The sequence below is a fragment of the Hippopotamus amphibius genome, chromosome 2 (assembly GCF_030028045.1).
Source record: "Hippopotamus amphibius kiboko isolate mHipAmp2 chromosome 2, mHipAmp2.hap2, whole genome shotgun sequence".
Classification (NCBI taxonomy): Eukaryota; Metazoa; Chordata; class Mammalia; order Artiodactyla; family Hippopotamidae; genus Hippopotamus; species Hippopotamus amphibius.
In genome coordinates this window covers 160,406,075-160,422,324 of record NC_080187.1, presented here as the reverse complement: position 1 = coordinate 160,422,324, position 16,250 = coordinate 160,406,075, and the positions used below count along the sequence as shown (strand labels likewise).

The 16,250-nt window shown below is 42.9% G+C and overlaps 1 protein-coding gene across 1 annotated transcript; it reads left to right on the top strand.

The window, feature by feature from the left end:
* The first annotated feature begins 1,173 nt into the window (after positions 1 to 1,173).
* On the top strand, positions 1,174 to 16,215 carry PAX9 (paired box 9). The gene is made up of 4 exons (XM_057720562.1): positions 1,174 to 1,366; positions 2,124 to 2,750; positions 5,738 to 5,880; positions 14,865 to 16,215. The coding sequence occupies exons 1-4, from the start codon at positions 1,363 to 1,365 to the stop codon at positions 15,117 to 15,119; spliced, it is 1,029 nt and encodes a 342-aa protein (XP_057576545.1). The 5' UTR covers positions 1,174 to 1,362; the 3' UTR covers positions 15,120 to 16,215.
* Positions 16,216 to 16,250: the final 35 nt, after the last annotated feature.

The following is a 16,250-nucleotide window of genomic DNA, read 5'->3' as shown; positions in this document are numbered from 1 at the left end:
ACTCCCAAATTCATTAAAAATGTTCCCTATCTTGCTTTTAATTTTGATTAGCATTCTCCATAACCGGCGCTCAACATGTGAGTAACTTTGACCGCCAAAAAGAATACTATACACTTTAGATTAGACTTAGTGTGAATGAAAGTGAAAATTCAGAAGGTAGGCTGAACTGCAGGGCCTCTCGCAGCTAGGCAGAAGATGTGGAAATCACATACACGTGCAGGCTCAGTGTTCACCTTCTTGTGACCAAGTCTCTTTCATATTTAAATAAAAGCCCTTTGCAGTGGATCACTGATGGGGGAAAACCGGCGAATGTCGGCACCAAGGGCCAGTGGACCAGCAACCGGTTGAGCGCTACGCCGCGCTGGCTTCCGCAGAGTGCCCGGTGCGCTGGCAATTGGTCGACGTTGGCTGTGCGCTTGCTTTAGCTGCGCGTGTGGCTACGTTCCTGCTCAGAGCCTAGGCTAAGGTTTGACCCTGCGCTCCTGGATGAACTCCCTAGAGACTGTTGTGGGGAGTTAGTTACGAGGACGAGGGGAGGGGTCTCCACCTGGAGATAACAGTGGTCGCCATCTCTGGCTCGGTCTCCCCTAATTCTCTTCTCTCGGACGGGCCTACTTTCTCACACCTGCGTTCTGGCCACCTGCCGTAGGGTTGGAGTGCGGTAGGATCCGCCGGTAATAGCCACCCTCTCCTGACAGCCCCTCGAGGCTTGCATGACAGGCTATTCTAAGAACCCTTACCATCACCACCACCAAAGACAGTGGCGCTCACCTCCCGCCTAGAGTTTTAAGTTAAATTCTGAGATGTCCGTCTTTCCCCCAAAGAAGTCTTCGCAGCCCCTTCTCCCTTCGAGTATCTCATATTCAGACCAAACGCTCTCATTTGCTTATTCAGCATTTTTAACAGCCTGATTTTGCTGTCTGTTTGCGCTGCCCCGGGAAGGTGTCAAACACCTCTTTTCATTGTATTTAGTCACCCAGGTGCAGAGCAAGATTGAAAGAGACAGCGGAAGGACTTTCCCGGACTGTGCTGTCGATCAACGGACCAAACCAATCATCACGCAGCTTGTCCTCGGGCCCTCCTCTTTGGGGGCGTGTCCCTAGTGAGTGATAGACGGAGCCGCCCGGCCCCGCTCAGCCCAGCCCACGTTGCTGCTTAGATTGAAATGCAGAACTCAAGCCTCTTTCATCGGGGCACAGACTTCCTTTTACTCCTTCCTTCTGCACTCTCGCCGCCTCCTCCCCGGGAGAAGCAGAGGCACCGGCGGTCCGGGGCAGCGACACGCCGGCCCACTGAGGTCACGCGAAAAGTTTCTTTCTGGGAGTGCGGAACTGGAGCCCGGTTGGTGTACTGTTCGGAGCAATGGGTGAGTGGCGGCGGGGGACGCTGTCAGAGCCGGGAAGGGAGGGAGGGAGCGAGCGGGCGAGGGAGGGAGGGAGGGCGCGCGAGGGCGCGCACCACTGAGCGCTCACACTCTCCTTATTGACTTTGCTCGTGTTCCTACAAGTTGTAGGAACACGCCAAGGGTCAGCGGCGCACAGCAGTTCAGTCTGAACGCTGGCTACTGGGTTGCTGCTGTTGATGCCCTTTTCTAATTTCAAGACTAGGGAGCGGTGGCATTAGCAAGCCCCACGGCCCCAGTTGCGGACCAAATTTTGTTTCAATACACGCAGACACGGGGGGAAAGCCAACCAGAAAAAAAAAAAAGACTAGAGTTTGTCTAATTGCGCAGGTCCCAAGGCGGGGCGCTGGGAATGAAGGGGGAGCGGCCCAAGAACTTTAGCGCCGAGTAGGCGAGAAGGAGCCGCTTGCAGGCTTCAAGACCGATTTCCCCGCCTGCTTCGGAGACTTTTGAGCACTCGGAGAGGCCCTGAATCTCACCACTTTATTTGCTTGTAGCGGCCGCTGGCACTACCGGAATGAGGGAGGAGGGTCTGACTCGACCGCGGTGATTTGCGGCCGTTCCTCAAGGCTCGGGGACCGTGTGGTTTGGTGAAAGCCCGGGTCCTTAGTCCGAGGCGAGTGCATCCGCCTGGCCCCCTGACGCGCGCGGAGGCCGAGTGGCAAGCGGTTGTCCCAAACTGCGGGTGCGCGTCCCCGCGCGCCGTGTGTTCGTTTTGCAGAGCCAGCCTTCGGGGAGGTGAACCAGCTGGGAGGAGTATTCGTGAACGGGAGGCCGCTGCCCAACGCCATCCGGCTTCGCATAGTGGAGCTGGCCCAACTGGGCATCCGACCGTGTGACATCAGCCGCCAGCTACGGGTCTCGCACGGCTGTGTCAGTAAGATCCTGGCGCGCTACAATGAGACAGGCTCGATCTTGCCAGGAGCTATTGGGGGCAGCAAGCCTCGGGTCACCACCCCCACCGTGGTGAAGCACATCCGGACCTACAAGCAGAGGGACCCCGGCATCTTCGCCTGGGAGATACGGGACCGCCTGCTGGCGGACGGCGTGTGTGACAAGTACAACGTGCCCTCGGTGAGCTCTATCAGCCGCATCCTGCGCAACAAGATCGGCAACTTGGCCCAACAGGGCCATTACGACTCATACAAGCAGCACCAGCCGGCGCCGCAGCCAGCGCTGCCCTATAACCACATCTACTCGTACCCCAGCCCCATCACGGCAGCCGCTGCTAAAGTGCCCACGCCGCCCGGGGTGCCCGCCATCCCCGGCTCAGTGGCCATGCCGCGCACCTGGCCCTCCTCCCACTCCGTCACCGACATCCTGGGCATTCGCTCCATCACGGACCAAGGTAAGGGCTCGGGGGGCCGGATGTGTGGATATGCAGAGGTTCCCTCCGCACCCTCTCTGGGGTTTCTGTATCTGCGGCCTCCGGGGGCCCGCGTCTATCCCACCACCTGAGGCTTTTTCCTTTGGAAACGTAAGGAGTCCTCCCAGGGGGTGTCCTGATCTCATTAATGTGAAATTCATGCCCTTCGCTTCCTCGCCACACACAGTCTACTGCCTCATCTCAAACTACCAGACCCATAACATCCCCCCATCCCCAACACATGGTTCGCATTTTCCACCCTCCCCCGCCTCTCGCGCCGCGGCAGCCTCAGACCAGCTCGCTCACTTGGAGAGCGCAGCCGGGGCCGGACTTGGGGCGCAGTCGGAGAGGCCCGAGCCGGCATAAGGCTGCCGGCTGCAGACTCTGCTGCGGGCAGCTTGTTTGGGGATCAGATGCGGCCGCGAGGAGTCGGGCACCCTGTGGAAACTGCAGTATTCTTCTTGCATTCTGGCAATCAGGCCAAATTTGCTCAGGCAGGAAGTTCAAATGTCACCTAATTGGTTTCATTCTTATGCTTCACTTCATTTTCCTCGGAAACTGAGGTCCCGAAGTTACTACTAGTAACTTGCATGTTACAGCATGGCTCATTCTGGGACCAATTTTCTGCTTTATTTCTCGCTTTCTCCCCTCCTACCCCCACCCCGACACTTTTATCTTAACAGATTTCACTACATATATATCTCAGAAAGTGGCACCAACCACCGCTGTGATGAAGAGAAAATGCACGGCGATTCCGTGCTGTCCTCTTTTCTGTTCTTTCCCGTTTTCCCCGCGCCTGCCGCTTCCCTTTAGGGTCCCCCAGTCCCCGGGAATGCGAGTGGACATCTAGTCCCTGCACGTTTTCAGTGGTGCCACCCCACTGTTCCTTTCCTTTCTCACCCTTGACCTTGCGTGTGGTGAGTGTCTTTTCTGCTTGCTAAGAACGATTCCCCGAGCTCTTAAGCTCAGTCGGGCTTCCGCAGGAGACCCGAGGTTGTTTTCTTTTACTGCGTTGTTAAAACAGAGCAAAACAAAACAAAAACAGTGTTCATTTCTTTCTCGATAGGGAGACAAGAAAGTAAAAACTACCCTGGATGCAGAATTTAAATAATGCAGAGATACAAAGGCTACCTTCTTAATTTCTCAGCCAAAAGTTTAAAAAGAGCAGAGGAAAAATTAAATAGGAAAAAGGGGAAATAGTTCTTTTAATTATTTCCTGGCTTTCTCAGTTGCCACCGCATTGGCAAAATTATCTTTTTAAGAAATTAAAGCATGGCCCTGATTTCTCATCATCTTGTTTTCTGACTGACTTTACAAGATCCTTCTTATAGCCCAGCTTTGTGTTATTCGGAGCTGGCTGGAGCTTTAGTTGGAGAGAGTTTGCCCTTGATTTATAGGATAAACTGACCTCACTGACATTTAAAGGAAGCCCCTGTTCATGGGAAAGTGTGAGATCAGCAGAAATGGGGGCGCGCAGGGGGATCTCAATTTCTTAAGATAACTTCAGGCTTGTGCCCACCGATTGCCTTTTGTCTGGGAAGGCAAGGAGAGACTGGCAGTCCTGGGCCAAAATACGTTTTCTTGGTGCAGATTGGAACACAGTCTAATTCTTTGGAGGGGGGGAGGCATAGTGAGAAAAAGACTGACAGAGTTGAAAAGAAAACTTTTCTTCCCTAGGGAGCCTACAATCAGACCAAATGTCAGTTGGAAAAGTATTAGATTATGAAGAGGAGCAACTCTTCATTCTACGTGTTGTTGATTCTGGATGCCAGCTTTAAACAACCTGTTTTTTGACAAATCTGTGAATATAAAATGATTATTTCTTCAAATGATCATTTTTACAAAATGATTGCCCCTTTGAAGCACTGCATCAGATGGAAGTATTTAAAATCAAGTGGTAGTAGCTTTGTCAAACTTAGTCTTCCACCCATGGGTCCCAAAGACAAACTGCTCATAGTTTTCAAATATCTTCTCTTTAAAGTTGTACTTGCTCACTTAAAGATGTCAATGATTCAATAAGGCAAACCTCTAGGTATTGTGGTAATCAGTTTACACCATATAATTTTCTTTGCATCTCTATTAAGAACACAAAGGATAGCTGATGGCTTTACCTCTTTTCCAAAATAATTCTACTTTAATTTTCCTAACCTTTTGTCTCATTGAAAAAGACAGCCTATAACCTTACCTCTGACACTGGTGGCATTTACAGTGGTGACTGTAGTATTTATTTTCTGAGTCATATGCACATAACCTCATGTATTTAATGTGTAGAGAGAGAGCACCAAGGGTAGTCACACACAAGGTAGGCACACATGGGAGGCAGAAACCCATGCACCTATGTTTTGCATGTGTATTGTGGGCATCCTTTAGTTATTTGTTTGCAAAGGACTTTGCAGGTCTTTTGTTCCATCTGTTGACATAACTACTAGACCTCCACAGCACAGTGAACACTTTTCTGGATGTCTCTGAGCACCAGCATAGGCGCGGTTAGGCCTGGGTGACCCTCGCTCCTTTTTCAGTGGGCACCAGTCTCAGATTTTCATCGAACCCCGCTCGACCCTGGGCTAGGATTGGGACCCTGGGTTAGGAATGGGGAGAACGGCGCATCCAGTTTCACGGGTTCTTTCCTCGATTTGGGAAAATCTGGGGAAAACTCTCAGATTCCTTCCACTCGTTTCCCAGGGGGAGCGAGGACGAGAGGAGGTAATCAAAGGCCGGCTGAAACAGAAAAAAGTATCTTCCCGAAGGCGTGGGGAAGAGGGCGGGAAGAGGCCTACTCCGAGGAGAGTCAGCTCCGCCAGGCCTTGGGCTGCGGTCCGGAGAGGCCCGGCCCTGCGCCCCTGGGAGGCGGAGGACAGGGGGCCGACCGAGGTCGCCGCCCTCGCACGCGCGGGTCGCGGGTTCGGAGCCGGTCTCAGGAGGGGGCGCGCGGTTGGCCCTCCAGCCTGACGCCCTCTCCTCCTCCCCAGGAGTGAGCGACAGCTCCCCCTACCACAGCCCCAAGGTGGAGGAGTGGAGCAGCCTGGGCCGCAGCAACTTCCCCGCCGCCGGCCCGCACGCGGTGAACGGGCTGGAGAAGGGGGCCTTGGAGCAGGAAGCCAAGTACGCTCAGGTGAGGAGGCGAGGGCCCGGCCGGGTGGGCCGCGGGGTTGGGGCGACGGAGGCCCCGGGCCGCTCTCGGAGCCTCGACCGAGGAGAAGCCGAGGTCGACTCCCCGTGGCGGCCACGCGTCCCACACCGGAGCGACGGGGGCGGGACGGTGGCCCGGCCCTGCGAGGGCCTAGGGAGGCCTCGACTCCCCGGCCGGGGGTCCGGGGCGGCGGCTGCCCGAGGCGCGGGCCTGGAAACGCCTCTGGGCCCGTCTGGCCCCTGGAGGAGCGGGGAGGTCGCGCCGGAAGCCCTTTCCGCGGCTCGCGTCGGGGCTACACTTACCGGGGAAGGCGCCTCCGAGGGGCCGGGCGAGCGGCCGTGGGTTCTCAACTGCGCGCCGGGCCGAGGGCCTGCACGCCCGAGGGCGCGGCGCTGCGGCTCCTCCCGCGCGGACGGTCCGTGGCTCCCTGAGAACAGGCGCGTGTGGCTGGTCCTGCGACGGCGAGGCGAGGCGAGGCGAGGGCAAGCCGATAAACGTCATAAAGTTACCGCTTCCCGATTAAAGGTCACCTCGTAATCTCCCCCGGGAGGTTAGTGAGAAAACCTCAAATTATATGGACTGGCTGTGGACCGTTTAATTTTTCTTTCCCTCTCTCCCTCCCCCGACTCTCCAAAAGAAAAATTAAAACACCCGTGTTTTTTCTTTTCTTTTTTTTTCCCTTGGGAAAAACTAAGCAACCACAACAACAAAAGCGCAAGAGTTTGAGTCTAAATTCATCACCCCGATGGAGTCAGGAGTTCAAAGCTCTCAAAAAACCAAACAACAACAACAAAAACAAACCCAGACCTTAAAGCAGAATAAGGTTTCTCTGAGCAGACCTGTGTAGGTTTGCAAACTTATTCATTACAAAACTTCAATTCAAAGCCTCAAAATACCCAGTCTTCATTGTAGTCTTCTGAAATCTTAAAACTTTTAATGCTTTCTTATCTGTAAAAATCAGCTTTTTAACTGCAATGGAACTTGTAATTTTTATTCACTTGGGAAAAAAAATCCTAGCCTTTATTTTCTCTAACAAACCCCACTTCCACTTCTTCCCTCCCTTATTTTGTTTCAATAGAATTCCATATATATTAGTAGCTCTCCCATGACAAATAACACAGAAAATAGCAGCAAGGAAGGAGGGGCCTTTTCCTGAATCTCTTTCTACTGTAAAGAATTCCAATGAGAAATTATAAGAAAGTTTGTCACTGCCTTCTACAAAACAGAAGGTAATTTGTAAAGAAGAGGCATTATGTACAATGGCACCATTGCCACTTAAGCAAGTTATTTAGCCTTTTAGAGCCTCCATTTGTTTCATCTATGAAACAGGGAAATAATAGGCCCAACCTCAAGAGCTGTGAAGTTTCAATGAGATAATGCAACTAGAGGGTACATAGTAAGCATTCATTAAATATTACCTGTGATAGAACTGGCAGTTAGAGATTGACTTAAAAACAAGCATTTTATTCTTTTGTCAGAATATGCTTTGATCAGCTAGCTCATAGTCAAAACGTGTCAAGGTATGTTGTTACAAACAATAGTGTGTCTATAAAGCACCTAGCATACAGAGTAGCAAGCTTTTCATAGGTGCTCAGTAACATTTATTAGGTCATCATTTCCTGGAATAACATTGTGAAGTATAGAGCTGAAAAAAAGTCTCTAATTCCCACATATAGTTGATGAACCTAGTTTATATATAAAGCAGTGTCATAATCCAAAAATCTTTATGATTACTTTTTTTACTTCCTTGAATTATAGACCTAGTGTTTAATCTTGTTTAGAAATGGTTAGTTAATACGTACACTTCAAAATGAAACTAATCAATTTAAAATAAAAATAGAACACTGTGTCAAATAATCTACCCTGTATATTCTGAACATTAAAAATCCATTACATTTTATACAGTGAATATAAATTCACTTAACTATCAGATTTATAAAAGTACCTTAAATAACGTGGCAAAATAAGTATTGTTCTAAATGCTTGAGGACAAGTTAAAAAGTTTTTGCAGAAGAAAAAGACATTTGTATCAAACTTTCATTTGGAAAGTTCTTAATGGCAATATGCTAATCTTCTGCATTGCCATGTAGTAAGATAACACAAATGATGTAAAATATCAAAACTTGAAAAATTTCTATGCATAATTAAATCAGTAGCTACTCTATTATAATTATCAAAATAGTGCTTAATGCTGAAGGTGTGCTAAGTAGACACATACACTTGGACTGTGTCATTTTGTGAGCAGTTTTGAATTTAGACATTGATTTCCTTGAGGGTAAAATTATACACTAAAACTTGCTCATAAACAAACATGCAAATATAAGGTGTGTTGTGTGTGTGTATTCCATATATTTGAATTTCTCCTACAGATATTTAAAGGGTAGCTTTATTTTTTAAAAGTTATTTTTCAAAATGTTATCAGCATATGTAATTTCCACAACCCTAGTGTAAACTTAGGTAACACTTTTCTCTATTTGTATTATGGGCAAAAATTGAAAGCCTTTGGCAAAAAAAAAAAATCTCAAAATATTTGCACATTATACTTTTAGGGCATTTATGGTTGTTATTAAATAGTGCAATGTTATATAATCTCAGTTTCATTTTAGTATATAAAGGAAGAAATCAAGGGTTCAGGATTGTAGGACTTAGAGCATAAGCCTTTGCCAGAATATACCTGTAAAATTACCAGAGGGGCTGAATTGACAACTGATCATAGGTTCTATTGATTACTGTAATCTAGAGTTTCTATTTTCAGCTTAAACTGCAAAGAAAGAAGCTCCATTGCTAGTAATTAGAACCTTATGCACACATCTATCTTGTCTTTTTAAAACAGTTTAGAATATTCAGACTTGTACACATTAATATTACACTGCAATTGACATTTTATAGTGCCATTCAGAAATCCTTATTGTTTATCTTTGAAGATAGAAGAAAAAGGATATTTATTTTGGGTTTTTTTTTTTTTCACCCACATTTAATATTGGGCTAGAACTCTCTAATCTTATCTAACTCTGGATGCCAATAATGTTCTCTGGTTCCTAATGGCTGATCCTTTTCTGTTAAAAGCATAGAATCTCTCTTGAATGCAACTGCATGGCAAAACAAACAAAGAAACAAACAAACAAATATAGAGAAACATGAGGTTGGAATATATCTACTCTTTTACATGGTACTTAGTGAATCAATGCCTCATTCTATTTAAACAGTTTATAAACAGCTGTATAGTTCTTGAAATTTTCTTTGTATAATTGGGCATGCTTTCTCAGAAAAAAATGAATATCTGGTACTCTAGTTAAAGTAATCTGAATGGTAGACCTATAATCTTTGAGTATCTTCATTTTGGGGCAGTGTACATCAACTCAGACAGCAAGCAAGTTTAATATAAAATTAGCTACCGACTGAGATCTCAGGAATGGAGAATAGTCAGTAAGCACTTGAACTTAAGAAAAGTTCAGAGTTAAACGAGATGTGAAAAGAGTTTGGAGACATAAGTTGATCTGAAATTCTTGTGAAACATTCATTTGTACATTGTATTTGAAATAAAGATAGTATTTCAGCATCCTGAATATAATTTTCTAGTGCATTATTTAACAGACTGGCTGTCCTTGTAGACACACTGTTCTTGTGAAAATATAAATGAAGTTGCCCTGGATTTTTCTTCATATCAAATAAAGTTAACTTTGTGTTAAATAATTTATAATTTTGTAGAGAAAGCAATTTTAGGCAAATGCCAATAGTCTTTGAAATTTGTTATCTATTATGAAAAATATTCTTTGACCTGGTTAGCTTTTAATTGTATTTTAAAACAAAATTAATGATTAGGTATTGCTAAAATGTGTCATACAAAATACCAAAAGAAGCAATTTAAATTTTTTTCAAGGCTACATCAATTTTAATAACATTTTGGAAGCATAAAATTTAGGAAAACATTTTAAATAGCAGCTTTCCATTACTAGAGACATTCAGATCTGCAATTATGCATAATTAAGATCCTTTTGTATGAATGTTGAAACCATATTTACAACCATCATTTCATTTTGTCAGATTTATTATACTAGGTTATTGCATAATAAATAAAGAAGGGTAGAACAGCAGTCAGAAAGAATGATTTTACCAAAAAAGAGAATCTTGTTTATTTTCAGATCTGCAGCTTTTTCTTGCTTATGATATTGAGGTTGAAATTCTAGGTGAAGTACATCTCTATTTGTGGCTGAACCTACTTTATTATAAAGCCAAGGTAAACTCATGTTATCATAAGGGAAAGACCAGGTAGAACTGATGAGTGGATGAAAGGTTGTGGATAGAAGACTTGGCACTGCTATTTGCATTTTCCTCAAGAGAAAATGCTGAGTAGACAACTACCAGAATCTGAAGAATAGTCTATAACATCTAACTGCCAGACAGTTGTCATACCAGTTTTTTTCTTGGTCACAAGTGTTTGGATACTAATGCATTTCCATTTTCTCTGGAGGTGGGAGGGGGGGAAATAAATGGAATGACCATAAATCAAATAATGAAATAGCTAGGTTACAACTTTTATTTACCTTTTCAACAGCGTTATTCATTTTGCTTACTTAAAGTTAATACTTGTTCTGTGATAAAGGGTGCCCAGGTTTTTTTGTTTTGTTTTTTTCTTGTTGTTGTTTTTTAAAAGCAAGAGCATCACATCTTTTGCTTTCAAAAGGCTGCACTAACTTAAGTATACAAATGATAATGAAACGTCTATGATGTGTCCCATTTTGTGGAGATATGAGATGATTAAAGGCAAGTCCCTGTCCTCAAACTGTTTACAGTCTAGCTCTCTTCCAATATAGCTTCTCAACAAACTTATTTAAAAATATTTTTTAAAACTGGCAAGTCTGTATAAATACAGTGAAAACTCATGCTTTCATTCACTCTTGTGATAACCTTAACTAGACTACATTGCATCTTAAGTATTTTTTCTGGAGTCTTTCGTTTAATGTCAATGGGATAAAATCTACCTTTTTCTCAAAACATTCAACAAAGCAAGTCACTTACTTTTTGTAGGGTATACGGTGTGGTCTATTTTACTTTGTATTAGTAAATCTCGTTCTCAAAATTAGGTAGAAGATAGTTTGCCTTAGTGAGGACCCTTATACAGTTCTTTAGAGGAAAGGATTTCTCATGGCTTTCATGGAAGATCCACATGAAAAAGGGGTTGATGGATTGAGGTTTTATTTATGGAATCTTTAGGTAAAGTCATTTTCAAAAATGAGATTTCCATTACATGCCCATTGCTGGGGTTTCATTTGGAAAATTTGTTTACTCTTCCCTGGGGATTCCATATGTTGGTCGATTTATAAATCATATTTACAATCCAATTAAATAGAGTAATTTAGCATGTTTGCTCCCACTGTATTTATGGCGTACATTTGGTAGTCTCCACTCAGCCTAACTAGCTTTTCAGATTAATTACATGCCCTTCACTGAAAACATTAAACAGATTTGGGAAGTTTAAGTCATGTACTCTTTTATTGGAAAGAGTAAACAAACATCAATGCTACCTGTAGTTGTTTTCCTTTGCGGTGGAAAATTTTACTCTTTCCGTTATTGCTTCATAAATAACAATTACTTTACCTGGTAGAGATTTATATCTTTTACTAATGTCATGTTTCAAAATTAATAGTGAGAAAATTGATGTATTTATTGAGTTACTAGAATGAATGAATAGCAAATGTGGCAGGTACATTTTTTTTTAAAGCATGTTTGTTCTCTCATCTTGCTTATGCCATTTTAAGCAATTTCTAAACCTGAACTTTAAAGGTAAAAAGGGAACTTAAGACAGAACTTTTCTACCCCAAATTTAGGTCATAATTTAACCGGAGGGAAAGCTAAGAGCTATTTTTATACTGTTTAAGTTTAAGGATTTCATCTTTTTTTTTTTTTTTAAGCAAACGCTTCAGCCTCTGCTTGCCTTTTTCTACAAGATGAGGAGGTTGAACCTCTCTGAGCTTCCCTTCCCAGCCTTCCTTTCTGCAGTACAGAGGGGCCTGCATCACTAAAATGACTCTAAACATATTGCAGATTTCAGAGAACTTTGAAATATTTAATACTAATAGGACTAATAACATAAAAAAACAAATGTGGTGCCATAATAGAAAATGGACAAATGAAAGAATTATGAGTGTTTTTACACTTGACAAACAAATGTAGTTATGGAGTAAGTAAGGCACCTGAAGGTAACATGGGCCTAAATCCAATGTTTTGCCTGCCCCCAAATCCTAGGAGCATTATCTAAAATGAGAGTCCAGTCCAGCCTGGCTTCTTAGGGAGAACATCTCTGGGCAAAAAGAAGTGGACCCATATAAGGGATTGTAGAGATTACATCAGAACAGCTGAAGAGCCCCAAATAAATAAAGGGGAGACATCAGGGAGCAACGGATCCAAGGGCAAGGGTGTAAGGGGAGGAAAGGGAATATGACAAAGCAGGTATTTCAGAGAGAACTGTAATGCTGAATGACAGAAAAAATATAAAGAAAGAAGAATGAGTAGTAGGAAAAATTTAGCTGTGATGAAAAATAGAACTCACCAATACATTTTTTTCTGCTAATGTATTGCTAAACAATACATTTTTCCTGTATTATACTAGTCTAGCCTATGTACTTGTAAAATGTTGAACAAAGGTTTTCATTATTTTCAAAGTAATTTTAACCTTAACATTTTAATCTTAACATCCTTATTTTATGATTCTTGGTGCACACTGGCACAAATAGTATAAAATATTAATTAATGCTAGAGTGGAAGAGGCCAAACATAGATGCAAACACCTTTCCATAACTGAATTGGAACAATTCCTTTCCAAATTAATTTCTCTTACATTACTGGGAAAATTCTAGATAATAATGATCAGAACTATAATCTCTATGCAATGCTAAATTTCTTCTGCAGTTGACGGTTCTCTATCTTCATACTCATCTTCTGAGAGCCTTAAAGTGTGTCTCCTTTGAGCCATTTTCTAATGAGCCATTCTCAGAAAGCGGGAAAAAGTGTTTTTTTGGAAGTTAAGAAACAGAATTAGGATCAAAGAATGAGAATCAGGTTCTAGAAGAGGAAAGAATCTTTTACCAGGAAAGATGCTCTAGTTTGAAATTAAATTGTATCTATCTTTTAATTGTCAGGGAGAAGTAGCATGATTTGCTACAGAGGATCCTGCATCAGACAGGGGTGATAAATTCCTTTAACACATGGCCATGAACTTGCTGATTGGCCTAGGATAGATGGCTAAACTCCTTAATCTATAGTCTTTTGTATAAAAAGGGGATAAGATTTCATTTATATTCAACAGTGATGTGCAATGGCTTCTTTGTTAAAAAACAGAGCATCATCCTTTGTAACACATTTTAATTTCAACTGAACATCATATTGTACTCATTATAAGTTATCTTGTAATTATTATAAACTCAATAGGTTAAAATGAGATACAATTTGTCATTTCTAATTATTTGATAAAATATGTTGGATATTTCTTAGTGCCTGGGACATAGGACAGATTCAGGAAACCTCAGTTTCCTCTTCCCTGTTTTCAAAGAACAAGCACTCTGACAAAAAGAACATGAGGTGTGTGTTCTTATAGAACCAACTCACAATGTTAACCCTTCTACTTTTATTCCTCTTTTGTCAAAAATCCACAAGCAGTGTTAAATCACATCCATGTATATATTCTTCACGCATTACTCTAAATTGAGAAAATCATTTTTGAGACCGCACTGTTGCATTCTCATAGACGTGGAAGTGAAAATAATAACCAAATGAATTAAATTAGAAAATTTCTATGTTGCAGTTGAACTGGAGGAAGTATCCAACATATGTCTGCTTTTCTCACCTCTAAGGATTAAATTGGTTTTATGAATAATATTTCTATTATTTACATTATATTTTCATTAGGAAACCTGGTGATATGTTTATTTATTCACATCACTACCAGGAAACAGGGTTTTCTTTATTACTAAACAATGTCGAAATTGAAGGGGAAAAATTAAGTTACTTGAAGAAGGATGCCGACTGTTCATGCCAGAATCAGGATTAGAAATCAGGGTGTTTTTGGTGTTGTTAATAGTAACGATACCAACAATAATTTATTGGATGCCAAGAGAGGACTGGTTCCTAGGCAGACTTGCCTGACAGAGTTGCTGCATTTTGTTTGCAAACTAACATTTTACATTTAAATTCATTTCAGGAGATTTATCCATGTGGCTTCTGAAAATTCTGATCACAGGGCCCTAAAACTTTGCAAGCAAGTTTTCCAATTTCAAAACCATGCATATGCGATTCTTTAATATTCTGACAGTTTCCTTTTTGATAAAATAGCTCTGGACAAAATACCCCCAATCATCATTAAAAACTCCTTATAGACAAACTACCTGATTTTACATGTCCTTTGTCCAACAGACATTTTCAACATGATATTTTAAAATACGCCCCATGTTTTATTTAACAAAGGTCATGCTCATTTTGAGTTTCTAAAGTGACAGCCCACACTCTGCCCTTCTTTACTGGAAACGAAAGCTACACCAACCAGGCCCTTCACAAATGCCTCAACAAAAGAGCCAAACAAAACTGACGTATGGGGAAGGTTGACAAAGGCAGATAGAGAGCTGAATGGATTCTAAGAGTACTTAATCACAATTAATTCTTTCCTCACCCTGCGTTTCCTTTCTGTAATTCCAAGTAGCAAAAGCAAATACTGTGAATTTTCTGGTTGTAGCCTCCTCAGAATCTTCGTGGAAAGAATATGTTTAAGTAGCATGACTGTGAGTGCATGTAGAGTATAAAGAGTCAAATCTAAAAAAAAAAAAAAAAAAAAAAAAAAAAACCTCAGAAAGTAGAGTCAGAATATTGTTCATTACTACTCAGAACTTACATTCTGCTTCTTTCTAAGAACTCGTGAAGTGTCAGCCACTCTAATGTGATTCTTTTCACCCCTTCTCTCTTCCTACTCCTCTTAGGCACCAAATGGTCTCCCAGCTGTAAGCAGTTTTGTGTCAGCATCCAGCATGGCTGCTTATCCTCCCCCAGCCCAGGTGTCGCCTTACATGACCTACAGCGCTGCTCCTTCTGGTTATGTTGCTGGACATGCGTGGCAACATGCCAGTGGCACCCCACTTTCCCCCCACAACTGTGACATTCCCGCGTCGCTGGCGTTCAAGGGAATGCAGGCAGCCCGAGAAGGTAGCCACTCTGTCACGGCTTCCGCACTCTGATGGGAGATTCCGTCTGCCGCAGCCTCACCCGAGTCCCCCCTCTCGGCGGCACACCCTCCCCCTGCTCCCTGGTCTCGGATCCCGCCCCTCTGCCCTCCAGCCCTCCTGCCTCGAGAGCTGGCTTTACGGACTCACATCCTTTGTGCTGATGACACTTAAATATTTCTTGCCATAACTTCTCTCTCACAGAAAACCTGAGATGACTTTAGGATGTAAAAACAAAAGCGATGTTAAGGATTGAACGAGACGTTTGTGTTGCCCACACACTGTTTTAACGTAGTGAAGAAACCTGCACCCCTCAAAGGGCTTAAGGAACTTTTAAAACTAGTCTTTGGTAAAACCACATGTGTATATTTATTCTGAATCAACCTGAACTTCTGAAACGTGCAATTGTTGAGATTTTGCAAAATCAATAAAAGAAAATACATATAGAAAAATTTATGCTACACCCTCTAATCAAATAAGGTAACAAAATAATCCTAAATTCATCAACTAGGAAACCAATCAATAATTGACTTGAGTGATCTGTTGTTTGTTTTGAACAGATGGCCTATTTTGTTGGAAAAAATATGTATAACAAGCAGTATCTGAATTTAGCTCCTCCTGGTGTTTTGACTTGGTTCCAAATACAATAATGTTTATATTTTCTGTTAGCTTGTAAATATGGACTCTGGATGGTGCATTTGTGTTTTCATTCCATGGAATATACGCCCCCCCCCCCCGCCCTGCCCCCACCCCTCTCCATTTTTTTTCCTTTCTTTTTGCAAAGGTGACTTTCCGGCAACGTCTTTGTCTCTGTTTGGTGGTGGGCTGCTCAGGCTTCTGGACCTCGACTTGCCCCAAATTTTGTGTGTGCAGTGAAGGCTTCAACATCTCATGAAGGACATTTTCTTTCTACAACTGAGGACTCAAAACACAGATAAAACAAGCCAGTCTCCCATTTTGTATCCCAATCAAACAACACACAGGCCAAGCATATAAAGACAAGAGGGTGGAAAATATCTGAACAAGGCTCTAAAGGAAGTCACTTAGAAATGTGAAATGCTTTGCAAAGACACTTAAAATGAACTTTATGTTAAGAAAACCACTGTGAAACTAAATTGTACTGTTATTGTTGGCTTACCTGTGTTC

Bases quoted from the DNA above. Each gene is read 5' to 3' on its own strand.
- PAX9 (XM_057720562.1), top strand. The intron at 2,751-5,737 runs GTAAGGGCTCGG...CCTCCTCCCCAG, and splicing joins TCGCTCCATCACGGACCAAG to GAGTGAGCGACAGCTCCCCC. The intron at 5,881-14,864 runs GTGAGGAGGCGA...TACTCCTCTTAG, and splicing joins AGGAAGCCAAGTACGCTCAG to GCACCAAATGGTCTCCCAGC.